At 43.2% G+C, this 12,426-nt stretch overlaps 1 protein-coding gene across 2 annotated transcripts in view; it reads right to left on the minus strand.

Annotated features, from left to right (window-relative positions):
- The window catches only part of fam193a (family with sequence similarity 193 member A), a 266,074-nt gene extending 253,883 nt beyond the window's left edge, over window positions 1-12,191 (minus strand). For both annotated transcript variants that reach the window (XM_038805884.1, XM_038805883.1), the window contains exon 1: window positions 11,632-12,191. In XM_038805884.1, the coding sequence (XP_038661812.1) occupies window positions 11,632-11,778 (147 nt within the window). In that variant the 5' untranslated portion in view covers window positions 11,779-12,191. The remainder of the gene's footprint in view (window positions 1-11,631) is intronic.
- Window positions 12,192-12,426: the final 235 nt, after the last annotated feature.

A 12,426-nucleotide genomic window follows, 5' to 3' on the forward strand; every position in this document is an offset into this window, starting at 1 on the left:
AATTTGGCTCACTCACCTAACCTGTCCATATATCTATATATCAATATATGATAATATAATATATACGTTTATTTCATTTAAGAAAATGAATGCAAAAGAATGGCAAGAACTTAATCCCCAGGCCAAAAATTATATAAAATAAATCCAAGGCAAGGATAATATTTAAGCCTTTAATGGGACATATTATCAATTTCCTAACTTGACTTCCAATTCAAAAAGCTTCTCAAACCAATGCAAGCAATGGTGTCATGATTCTCAGACCATGGAAGACATCTAGTCAACTTTGAGCGAGGCAGCTCATTTTTCCATTCAACATCTCAGGAGGCCATTGAATAGATTGCCAAACTCAGAATCCCATTATAAGCATTTCTCATCATGCACAATTAGTAGCAATACAAATCTCCACACCACCTCATGAAAGAATGGTGCAGGTTGTGTTCATGATTTCCACTCAGTTCACAGAAAGCAGGACAATTTCAACCTAGTCAACTGCCACATCACCAGTCTACTCTTGATCATCAACAAAAGTGATGGAAGCGTACATCGACAGTGCTATCAAACAGCAGTTACTTATCAGTAACCTGCTCACTGACAGAAAAGCAAATTACTGCGGATGCTGGAATCTGAAATGAAAGGGAAAATGCTGGAAAATCTCAGCAAGTCTGGCAGCATCTGTAGGGAGAGAAAAGAGCTAACGTTTCGAGTCCGATTACTCTTTGTCAAAGCTGAAGTTAGCTTTGACAAAAAGTCATCAGACTCGAAACGTTAGCTCTTTTCTCTCCCTACAGATGCTGCCAGACTTGCTGAGATTTTCCAGCATTTTCCCTTTCTGCTCACTGACAATTTGGGTTTCACCAGGGCCACTCCCTCCTGACCTCATTACAGCCTTTATCTAAACAAAAGAGCTGAACTCAAGAGATGAGGTGACAGTGACTGTCCTTCACATCAAAGCCCCATTTGACCAAGTGTGAAATCAAGGAGCCTTAATTAGCAGAACTGGAGTCAATGGGAATCAGGGGGAAGCTCTCCACTGATTGGAGTGATACCTAGCAAAAAGGATAGTTGTTAGAGACCAATCATCTCAGTCCCAGGACATCACTCCAGGAATTCTTCAGAGTAGTGTCCAGGCCCGACCATCTTCAAATGTTTCATCAATGACCTTCCTTCCATCATAAGATCAGATGTAGGGATGTTCACTGACTATTGCACAGCATTCAGCACCATTCACAACTCATGTCAAAGCAGTCCCTGTCCAGATGCAACAAGATTTGGACAACATTCAGGTTTGGGCTGATACATGACAAGTGACACAAATATAAAGCAATGACCATCTCAAAAAAGACAAAGCCCCTGGCATTAACATCACTGAATCCCCCACTATCAATATCCTGGGGGTTATCACTAACAGAAACTGAACTGCACCAGCCTTAAATACTGTGGCTGCCAGAGCAGGTCAGATAGGAATCCTACAACGGGTAGCTCATCTCCCAACTCGCCAAAGCCTGTCCACCATCAACACGGCATGCCTCTCACCATCTTAAACATTCACTCGCTCCACTACTGATGCACAGAGGCGGCAGCGTGTACCATCTACAAGATTCACTGCAGCAACTCACGAAGGCTCCTGCCAAACATGCAACATCAATCGCCTAGAAGGACATGGGCAGCAAATTTCTGGGAACACCATCCTCCAAGTCGCTCAGCATCCTGACTTGGAACTAATTTGCTATTCCTTTACTGATGCTGGGTCAAAATCCTGGAACCCCCTTCCTAACAACTCTGGAGATGTACTTACATCACATGGATTGCAGCAGTTCAATAAGTTGGTTCACCATCAATGCGTCATGGGCAATTGGGAATGGGCAATAAATGCTGGTCTCACCAGTAATACACACACCCTGTCAAAGTATATATAAAAAATTTGCTGCCTCTGCCATGGCTACACAAGCAGAGAACATGACGTGACTTTCTGCAAGCAAGGACAAATCTCTGCTCTCACCGGTTATTCCTCTCAAGCTGCTAGGCCATGAAGCAGCTATAACTCTACAATGCAGCAAACAGGCCTCACAAACTCACATTTATATAGCAGCTTTAACAAGTAAAACATTCCAAGAAAGTTAACAGATTTTTCACCAAGCCACATTACAACAGGTGAACAATAGCTCAAAGTTAACTTTGTAGAAGTAGTTTTGAGGAGAAAGAGGCACAGAAGTTTTGGGATGGAATTCCAGAACTTTGGATGTAAATAACTTAAGGCACAGGTGACAATGGTGAAGTGATGAAAATTCAGGATGCTCAAGAGTAGAATTGGAAAAGTGCAGTTGTAAAGCGAGAGGAGATTACAGAAGGGGGCAGGGCCATGAAAGGATTTGAAAACAAGGATGAAAATGTTAAAAATTGAGGCATTTTCAGGCTGTTGTCAATGAGCACAGGGGTGATGGCTGAAGCAGATCTGGTGCAAGTCAGGGCACATGCAGAGCTTTCAATGAGCTCAAGCTAACACGGTGAAATGGGCCAGGAGAGCACTGGAATAATCAGGCCTGGAAGAAACAATGATATGGATGAGTATCAGCAGATGAGCTGAGCTTCCTGCCAGTTAGCAGTCAGAGTGAGGTCAGAACTTAGACCACAGCACAGTCTCAGCTGAGTACGGCTGCATGGTCTAAGACAGCCACAGCAGGAGCAATTCAGGGAGAAAACCGGACACTCATTTCTATTCCTAAAAGCAGCTGAGAAATGCAAGCGACAATGCAGTTTGGATTTTGATTTTAAAAAGTTGAGACCATGAATGGAACACAATGATTTATCCTTCCATCCTGTTCAATTCCTTGCTCCTGTATTCGAAGATACAACTTCCTTTATGCACCTGGTAGACAACATCCTGATGATGGAAAACCACATTTTAAAAATTAATTTATGGGATGTGGGCGTCACTCGATAGGCCAATACTTATTGCCCGTCCCTAGTTACCCTTCAGAAGATGATGAGTTGTCTTCTTGAATCGCTGCAGTCCATCAGGAGTAGGTACCCCCACTATGCTGTTAGGGAGAGAGTTCCAGGATTTTGCCCCAGCAACAGTGAAGGAACGCCGATATATTTCCAAGTCGGGGTGGAACTACCCTCACATTATACTATTTTTAAATTGGATTTGATTGTGACAGGGTACAGTTATATAGTGCTACTGAACTAATGGTCCAGAGGCTTGAGTTGAAATCTTATCCTTGGCAATTGGGGAACTTAAATTCAATCAACTAACTAAACCTGGAATAAAAAGACAGCATCAATTATGTTAACATTGAAACTATTGGACTGCCATTAATATAATCACTGAATCACTTATGTCCTTTCGGGAAGGCAACCTGCCCTCCTTATTCGGTATGGGTTTTCAGACCAACTGCAATGTGGTCAACTCTTTCCTACCCTCTGAAATGGCTTAACAAGGTGCACAATTGCACGCTCGCACTGAGGGAGTGCTTTCACCACACAGGTTGCACCAGTTCAAGTCGGCAATGCACCATTAATTTCACAAGGGTGATTAAGGATGGGCAATTCAGAGCCCATATCCCTGGAGGATGAATTACTAGCATTGGAGGCATTCCAGAGAATATTCAGTAGGCTGATTCTGGGATGATGGGACTGTCTTATGAAGAAATGTTCAGCAGGATGGGCCTGTATCCATTGGGAATTTGAAAGAATGAGAGGTAATCTTATTGAAACAAAGGATTCTGAGGGGGCTTGACAGGATAGATACTGAGAGGATATTTCCTCATGTGGGTGAATCTAGAATTAGAGAATAAGGTTTAATGAGGATGGAATTTCTTATCTCAGAAGGTCATCCATCTCAGGTATTTTCTCCCCCAGAGAGCAGGGGATGCTGGGACATGGAATATATTCAAAGTTGGCACAGAAATTGTTGATCTACAAGTGAGTCAAGGGTTATGGAGGCCACAATCAGATCAGCCATGATTCTACTGACTGGGTGAGCTGGTTTGAGGGGCCAAATGGTCTACCCTGGTTTTATTTTTATGTTTCATGGGATGTGGACATCACTAGCAAGGCCAGCATTCATTGCCCTGCCCAAATTACCCTGGAGACGGTGGCGGTGAGTGGCCTGCTTGAACCACTGCTGTCCATCTGGTTAGGTCCTGACATGGAATGACAAATGCATGGCAACTCTAAATATAGGTGCAGGTATCACAAAGCTGTGTTGCACTATTCAGGTTGCACATTTCTCAAATCCCCAACTTAGCTATTCAGACCATTTTTAGCCTACAAATGCAACTGAAATTCAGTTTTAACTTAATGTTACAGGGTTGGCATAGGGAATCTCTTGCAGAGCACAATCATTTTCAATTTTTACCTCGTGAAACTGAATTTTTTTTCATATGAGCACACAAAGTAGGAGTAGTTCATTCAGCCCCTCGGGGCTCCTCCACCAATTGATCAGGTTGTGGTCCATCTAATTGTGGCCTCTACTTCCCCATCTTCTCCCAAATATGAACATACCAATTACATAGGACTTAGGGGCAGATGTAGGCCATGAGAATACACTCTCATTGCTGTCCCATACATTGAGATATTTTACTTTCCCCTCCAAAACATTAGCCTCCAGTTAAACTGAAATGAAGAATTTCACAAAATAACATCAACTCAATATCTTCTGAAGCGCCCAGCAGTAGAACGTGCCAGAAACTCAGATGAGAATATTATCCTTAATTAGAATCAATGACTAAATCTAAACCATAATGTGGATCTAAACCACAATATATAATTATTTATTTCATTTAATTAAGTGTCAATTCCAGGTAACAGAAGTTTGTGTGTTAAATGAGTTCAGTTCATTTCTCTAAGGAATACCTCACTATTGTTCTCCAAGAGAACAGTGCCATTTCATAACTGCATGCTCTGGCAGCAAGCTTTGGCGAGCTGCACGCCAGTGCAGGGCATTTGACCCATTGTACCAGTTCCAATGTTAACTTATCACCAGTCTTCGATTCTAATCCTGTTTCGCCATACCTTCAATATTCTTCAAATATTTATCTCACTCACTTTTAATGTAAGTGATTCCGCTACCACTTGTGATACCATATCTCAATAAACCTTGGCATGAATACATTTCTCCCGATCCAGAACTAGGGATCAGTCTCAGAGCAAAGGGGTCAGCTATTTAGGACCGTGATGAAAGAATGTCTTGCATTTATCTAGAGCCTTTCACCTCAAGTCGTCCCAAAGCACTTAACAGCCAATTATGTAGTTTTGTAGTCACTGTTTAAATGAGGAATGATTTCTTCACGTTGAAGGTGGTGAATTAAATTCTCTACTGCAGAAGGCTGTGAATGCTCGTCGAGTATTTTCAAGAACTGGACGCTAAGGGAGTCAATGGACCTGGGGATAGTGCAGGAAAGTGACGCTGAGAAGATCAGTCATGAACTTTGTGAACAACAGAGCATGGTCAATGGGTCATACGGCCTACGCTTGAACAGGAAGCACGTATAGGGATAAACAGAGCATTTTCAGTTTGGCAAGCTGTGACTAGTGGATTGTGTAAGGGTCAGTGCTGGGGTCTCAGCTCTATTGAAACTATATTAATGACTGTACAAGAGATAGAGTAATATATCCAAGTTTGATGACAGTACAAAGCTAGGTGGGAATGCAAACTGTGAGGAGGACACAAAGAGTCAGCACAAATGTATAGAAAGGATTAAGTGAGTGGGTAACTAGCTAGCAGATAGAATACAATGTGGGAAAGTAGGAGATGATTCATTTTGGTCTTAAGAATAGAAATAACTTTTTTTTTAAAGTGTAAAAATTGTAAACGTTGACGGTACTGAGTGTACTCCTTTAAGGAGCAGGAAATTAGCATGCAGGTACAGCAACCATCTGGAAAGCAAATGGCATAAGACCACAAGACATAGGAGCAGAATTAGGCCACTTGGCCTATCGAGTCTGCTCCGCCATTCAATCATGGCTGATATTTTTCTCATCCCCATTCTCCTGCCTTTCCCCCACAACCATTGATCTGCTTATTAATTAAGAACCTATCTTTTTTTTTTATTCTCCTTTTTCACATTTTCTTCCAAATTTACATCCAACAATAAACAATAATCAGTAACGAATGTAATGTCAATCCCCATATCATTAACAACAATCCCATCCTCCCACCAAACCCGACATTGGCCCGCATGTTAATATAAACAAATGACAAAAAGGAATCACCCATAGTCACCACGAACACATACAGTCCCCCTCCCCACAGCCCCCCTAATGTTCGATGTGCTCCAATTCTCGAAAGTTCATAATGAATAATGCTGATGAATTGTAGAACCCATTCATCCTTCCCCCAGCTCAAATTTGACCTTTTCAAGCGTTTAAGAATTCCAGCAGGCCTCCCCACCATTCCAGGGCACAGGGTGGAGAGGTTGATCTCCACTCTAGCAGGATCCGCCCTCGGGCGATCAACGAGGCAAAGGCTACAACATCTGCCTCCGCGCCCGTTTCCAACCCCGGCTGGTCCGACACCCCAAATATGGCCTCCCAAGGCCCCTGGCCCAGTTTCACGTGCACCACTTTAGAGATTACCCTAAACACCTCCACCCAGTAATCCTCCAGCTTTGGACAGAACCAAAACACATGAACGTGGTTTGCGGGTCCTCCCCCGCAACGTTCACCCCCTAAAAGAGCTGGCTCATCCTCGTCCTTGTAAGGTGTTCTCTAAATACTACCTTCAGCTTTATCAGCCCCAACCTCGCAGACGATGTGGAGGTATTCACCCTCCAGAGCACCTCACACCAGAACCTGTCCTCCATACCTCTCCCAACTCTTCCTCCCACTTTGCCTTGATTATCTATCTCTGTCTTAAAGACACTCAGTGATTTGGCCTCCACAGCCTTCTGCGGCAAAGCACGGTAGCACAAGTGGATAACACTGTGGCTTCACAGTGCCAGGGTCCCAGGTTCGATTCCTCGCTGGGTCACTGTCTGTGCGGAGTCTGCACGTTCTCCCAGTGTCTGCGTGGGTTTCCTCCAGGTTCTCCGATTCCCTCCCACAGTCCTAAGACGTGCATGTTAGGTGGATTGGCCATGATAAATTTCCCTTAGTGACCATAAAGGTTAGGAGAGGTTAGTGGGTTACTGGGATAGCGTGGAAGTGAGGGCATATGTGGGTCGGTGCAGACTCGATGGGCCGAATGGCCTCCTTCTGCACTATGTTCTAAATTCACAGAATTCCACAGATTCACCACCCTCTGGTTGAAGAAATTCCTCCTCATCTCTGTTTTATAGGGTCGTCCCTTTAGTCTGAGATTGCTTCTACTTTTTCCTACAAGTGGAAAAATCCTCTCCACTCTGTCCAGGCCTTGCAGTATCCTGTAAGTTACAATACGAGCCCCCCTCATCCTTCTAAACTCCAACGAGTACAGACCCAGAGCCTTCAACCGTTCCTCGTACGATAAGCTGTTCATTCCAGGAATCATTCTTGCAAACCTCCTCTGGGCCCTTTCCAAGGCCAGCTCATCCTTCCTTAGATACGGGGCCCAAAACTGCTCACAATACACCAAATGGGGTCTGACAAGAGCCTTACACAGTTTGGCCTTCATTGCAGGGGCTTGGAATACAAGAATAAAGTCTTGCTGCAAATGTGAAAACATACCTGGAATGCTGTGTGAAGCTTTGATTTCCATATTTAAGGATGGATATACCTGCATTGGTTCTTCAGATGAGAGTCTTCCCATGAAGCGTGGACCTGAGCCAAAGATCAGCCATGATCATATTAAGGAGAAGGCTCAACATGCTATGATCGACTCCTGCACTTCTTACATTCTCATGTTCTCCTGATGTTTATCTTATATTCTTGTTTCTTCTAACCTTGCTCTTTGTTTTCGGGTTTTATGCCATTCTTGCAACTGAGACACCAGTGAAAACTACCTTTCATTCTTTTCACAAATCCTCTCAATTTAATACTTCTCCCCACCACTCCCTAATTTTCTCAGCTTCAGTAAAAGATTCCTCAATTTTCTAGTGTCATTCTAGCGAATCTAAATTGCACTTTTGCCATGACCCCTACCATGAAGTACCCAAAATTGCACGTGGTATTTACAATGGTGGAATGAGGTTTTTTCAAATAATACATAGGATTTTATGGAAACAGACTGGATTCTTCCTTTGAAGTAACTTTGTTGGTATGATCGGAAAGTTGAAGTGTGGCAAGAATGGAAACATACAAATTAGGAGTAGGCCACTCGGCCGCTCGGGCCTGCTCCGCCATTCAATAAGATCCTGGCTGACCAGACTGTAACCTCTACTCCACTTTCCATCCTAAGCCTATCAACCTTTCACCCCTTGTTCATCAAGAATCTATCTAGCTCTGCCTTAAAAATATTCAAAGACTCTGCTTCCACTGCCTTTTGAGGAAGAGCTCCAAAGACGCTCATCCCTCAGAAAAAGATTTCTCGTCCTCTTAAAATGAGGAACCCCTTATTTTAAACAAGTGACTCCTAGATCTAGATTCTCCCACAAGAGAAAACATTATTTCCACATCCACCCTCAGCATCCCAAACATTTGATTCAAACAGCAGGGTCAGAGGGCAAAAACTATTATTACATTACTTGATTATATTTCCCAGCAAACTAACATAATGCATGTGCATTAAATCGCATTGCAATGTGATCTTTGAGATAAAGAAACTAGACAATCAGATAGGGTGCGGTATTGGCCAGAAAATTGTACAGAATCTATCAGCGATGACAGACACACCAATTCAAAAGTATCAGTGTTTATGTTGGCATTGTTGTTCAAACAAACGGTGTAAAATTATACATCCAAAAGTTATATTTTTTGCAACAGAGCAGGATAGGCCATTTGGCCCCTCGAGCCTGCTCCGCCAATCAAGTAGATTATGGTTTATTCTATCAATTAAGCTTTCAAATGCACACATTTCAGAGTAATCTAAAAATCGATGAGGTATAAGCTTAAAGTGGACAGTCTTGAAAACAAAACTTACTGACACTAATCTATAAAAGTTAGAGCAAATGAATAATTTTGAGGATTCTTCTCATTTTTTTCAGATTCCAGAGTACCGAACAAATCTTAAAATAACCAAGTCAACAAAAGTGATTTCAACTACCCACTCTGCGCATGAAAGGTTATTGCGAATAATCAGTCACAAGTACACAACATCTTATATAACAGGATTTCTGGTAGTGCATAGGAGTACAGTAACTGACTTTCTCCCTGATCAGTGTCAATCTTTCAAATCAACAAGAAACCAATGGTAACTTATTTTTCATGGTTTATGCTGTCCCCGCTCAATGAATTAAAGTTTCAGCGCTTCACTGCACACCTGTGAACTGCTCACCCAGCTTACAGAAGGATCTCAAGTGTCTAAAATGATGACATTTGTTGCTTTACATCGCACACTAGTTTCTGTTCATCTGTGTGCTCAATTAGCAAAATCACATCACTTACAACTGATCTGGTAAGCCCCGATGTACATATACACAATCTGTATACATACTTAATTCACCAAATTTCTCCAAATCAAGTATCGCAATGACCAAGATTAGGAGATTTGGAACAAAAGATTTTTTAAATAGAATGAACAACAGATAGGTTTTTAAAACTCATCTAATTTTTCAGAAATTATCAAGATCCAAAGAGTGAAATTATGAAGCAGGATCTGAAAGCAAATTTGAAATAAAATTGGATTATAGAAAATGTAAAACATAAATGCACATAAATTTCAACTAAAGTAAACTATTCCATGTCAGAGCACAAAATATTTTTTTTGCCATCTGCTGTATATAAATGAATGGGCACTTTGTGGAAGACAGGAATTTGTACTAAATAACTTGCAAAGTAAAGCAGTTTTATTTGAATGCTTATGCCTATGTAAGACCATAGACTATATAAAAAATGGAAGATTGTCATTAAACCAAATTCTGATTTGGTTATTTTGCAACCGATCCTATTGTAACTTTAGCTGAAGTACTTGCATATGTCTGAAGCGCCATATGTAAATTTGTGATACTTAAACCGAAGCTCCCGATTTCTCCATATCAAAGGCCACCTGCTTCCATCTCCACATCACCTGTCTCTGCTCAGCCCATCTGTTGCAGAAACCTTCATTGATGTCTTTGCTACTACCAGACTTTGCGACCAATGCCCTTGCAACTTCTATCTTCCATAAATTTGGGCTGATCCAAAACTCTGCAACCTATATCCTAACTCCATGCTCTAGTCACCCATTACCCCTATGCACACTGAACTACACTGATGTCTGGTCCATTTAAAAATACTTGTGGTCAAATCCGCCAAGAAAGAAGCATTCCACCGCAGCCCTTCCCCTCCCACCACCCAAAGCTCTGAAATTCCCTCCTTAAACCTCTGCCTCTCTCTCCTCCTCAAAGATCCTCACCAAAATGTACCTTCGACCAAGTTTTAATCAACCCTCTAAATACCTCCTTGTCTATTAGGGTTCTATGAAGTACCTTCATCACCTCGAGATCCATTTTCCTATGTCATAGGCACAAACTATATTCAAACTGTTGCTCTAACAAGCACCTCAGATTCTTCTTGCATCTTATGTGGCACACAAAGTTTCAAAATTCAAAGTTTCTAAAATCACAGCATTGAATTGTTTATTTCAAAACTAGAAAATCAAACAACGGCTTTCAAGATCAAAATTGCACATCAGAAGTCAATTTTGTGTATGAAACCCCATTAGAAAGGATAACTTTCTGCCAAGATCTGTGGTCAAGTTCAAAGTAAACACAAGAATTTGTTTTGCTACCAAGCAGTGAAACTGTAAACACTTTCTAAATTTGATTGACAAAGACATTTTCATAACCCATACCATTGATAAGAAAGTGTATTACCAGCTGTCCTAGTGCAATATTTATTTGCAAAATCTTCCTGAAACGTTATTCTGGCTACGAGAAGCACCAGACCTGACAAAACAACACTGATATGCCATAATAAGCAGTCCTGGGAGAGTATACTGCAGTTATGTAAAATATTCTTCCAAATGCAATACACTGTCAATTTCAAGAAAAATATAAAAAATTGAAATACAGAGGAGAAACAAAATAGAAAATGCAGAAATCCAAATAAACCCTGCCATGTAAAAATAAAAAAAATCACAGGTAAGCTTCAAAAAATAATAAAGATGCACAAATTGAGACCAGTCGAAATTCAAGAGATGGTCAGACACTCAAAAAACTGGAGTGGAAAATGTATTAATGCACTCCATGGGATTATAGTGCAAACTACTTTTGTGTGAGTGAGAGACACACAGAGGGGGGGGGGGGGGATAAGTTAAAGATGCTCTCAAGCTTGGATTAAATAGAGAGGGCAGCCTCTTTGGGAGTATGGGGGGGGGGGGGGGGGGGGTGATTCAATATTTTAAACGCTTTGGGAGCTGCAGGGTTTCAGAGTTGCAGGTAGCAAAGGCCTAGAGACCGAGGCTGAGTTTACAACGCCCTTTACGTGTCCCTCTCTGGGAACAGCGGCTAGTTTTTGTTGTGTGGGTTACTCTGCCCCCCCCCCCCCCCCCCCCCTCCCCTCCCGGCCTGTAACACACACATTTATATAAATAAATATTAGTAATGCAAGAGGCTGCACGCCTCCCTCCTTTACCTCCCCGTGTAAGGTGCCGTTGGTCCCGCCGCCGCTCCCGTTGCTGGACGAGGGCGCCAGGCTTTTTTGTTGACGGCTCACCGCCGCCTTGCCACCGCCCCGCTTATTTTTCCTCCTCTTCGCCCGTTTGGCGTCGGCCGGGCTCATTGCGACTGTGTGGGCCGTGAGTGAGGGGGTTTGGCGGGCAGGGGGGAGGAGAGGCTGAGGGCCCGGCCCGGGGGGGGGGCAGGCTGTCCGGGAGGGGAGGATGATGGAGGGAAGGGTGGAGGAGGGTGAAGAGAGAGAGAGAGAACCCGTCCCCTCTCCTTTCGGGCTCTTCGTTCCTCCCCTCTCTCTCTCTCTCTCTCTCCTCCCCGATTATATTGTTCGGAGGGGCTTCTTGTTTTGTTTGTTTGCTTGCTTGTTTGTTTATTTTTTTTTCTCTCTCTCTTCCCCTCCCTCTATTTCCCTGCCCGGCCGCCGACTCAAGAAGGGCAGAGCTGCCGACAGCCGCGCTCTTTGCTCCGGGCCCGGGCTCGGCTCCGCTCCCAGCGCCTCTGACAGGATCCGAACCGATTCCAATATGGCGGCGAGTGCAGGGCCCTATCCCGGCGGCCACCGCGCCGGCTGGTCGCGCCTGCGCCGTCCGCCGCCCGCGCTGCCCCCTGGTCATTGTAGTTCCTCGCTCCCTGCCCCTCCCCCCCCCCAATCTGGATCTCTCAGTCTTTCTTTCTCAAACCTTTCCTACCCCCCTGGTCTTTCCTTCTTCTTCAACCCATCCATCTTTTCTCCTTTGACATTTCAATCTTTTCCCAC

The sequence above is a fragment of the Scyliorhinus canicula genome, chromosome 8 (genome assembly GCF_902713615.1).
Source record: "Scyliorhinus canicula chromosome 8, sScyCan1.1, whole genome shotgun sequence".
NCBI lineage: Eukaryota > Metazoa > Chordata > Chondrichthyes > Carcharhiniformes > Scyliorhinidae > Scyliorhinus > Scyliorhinus canicula.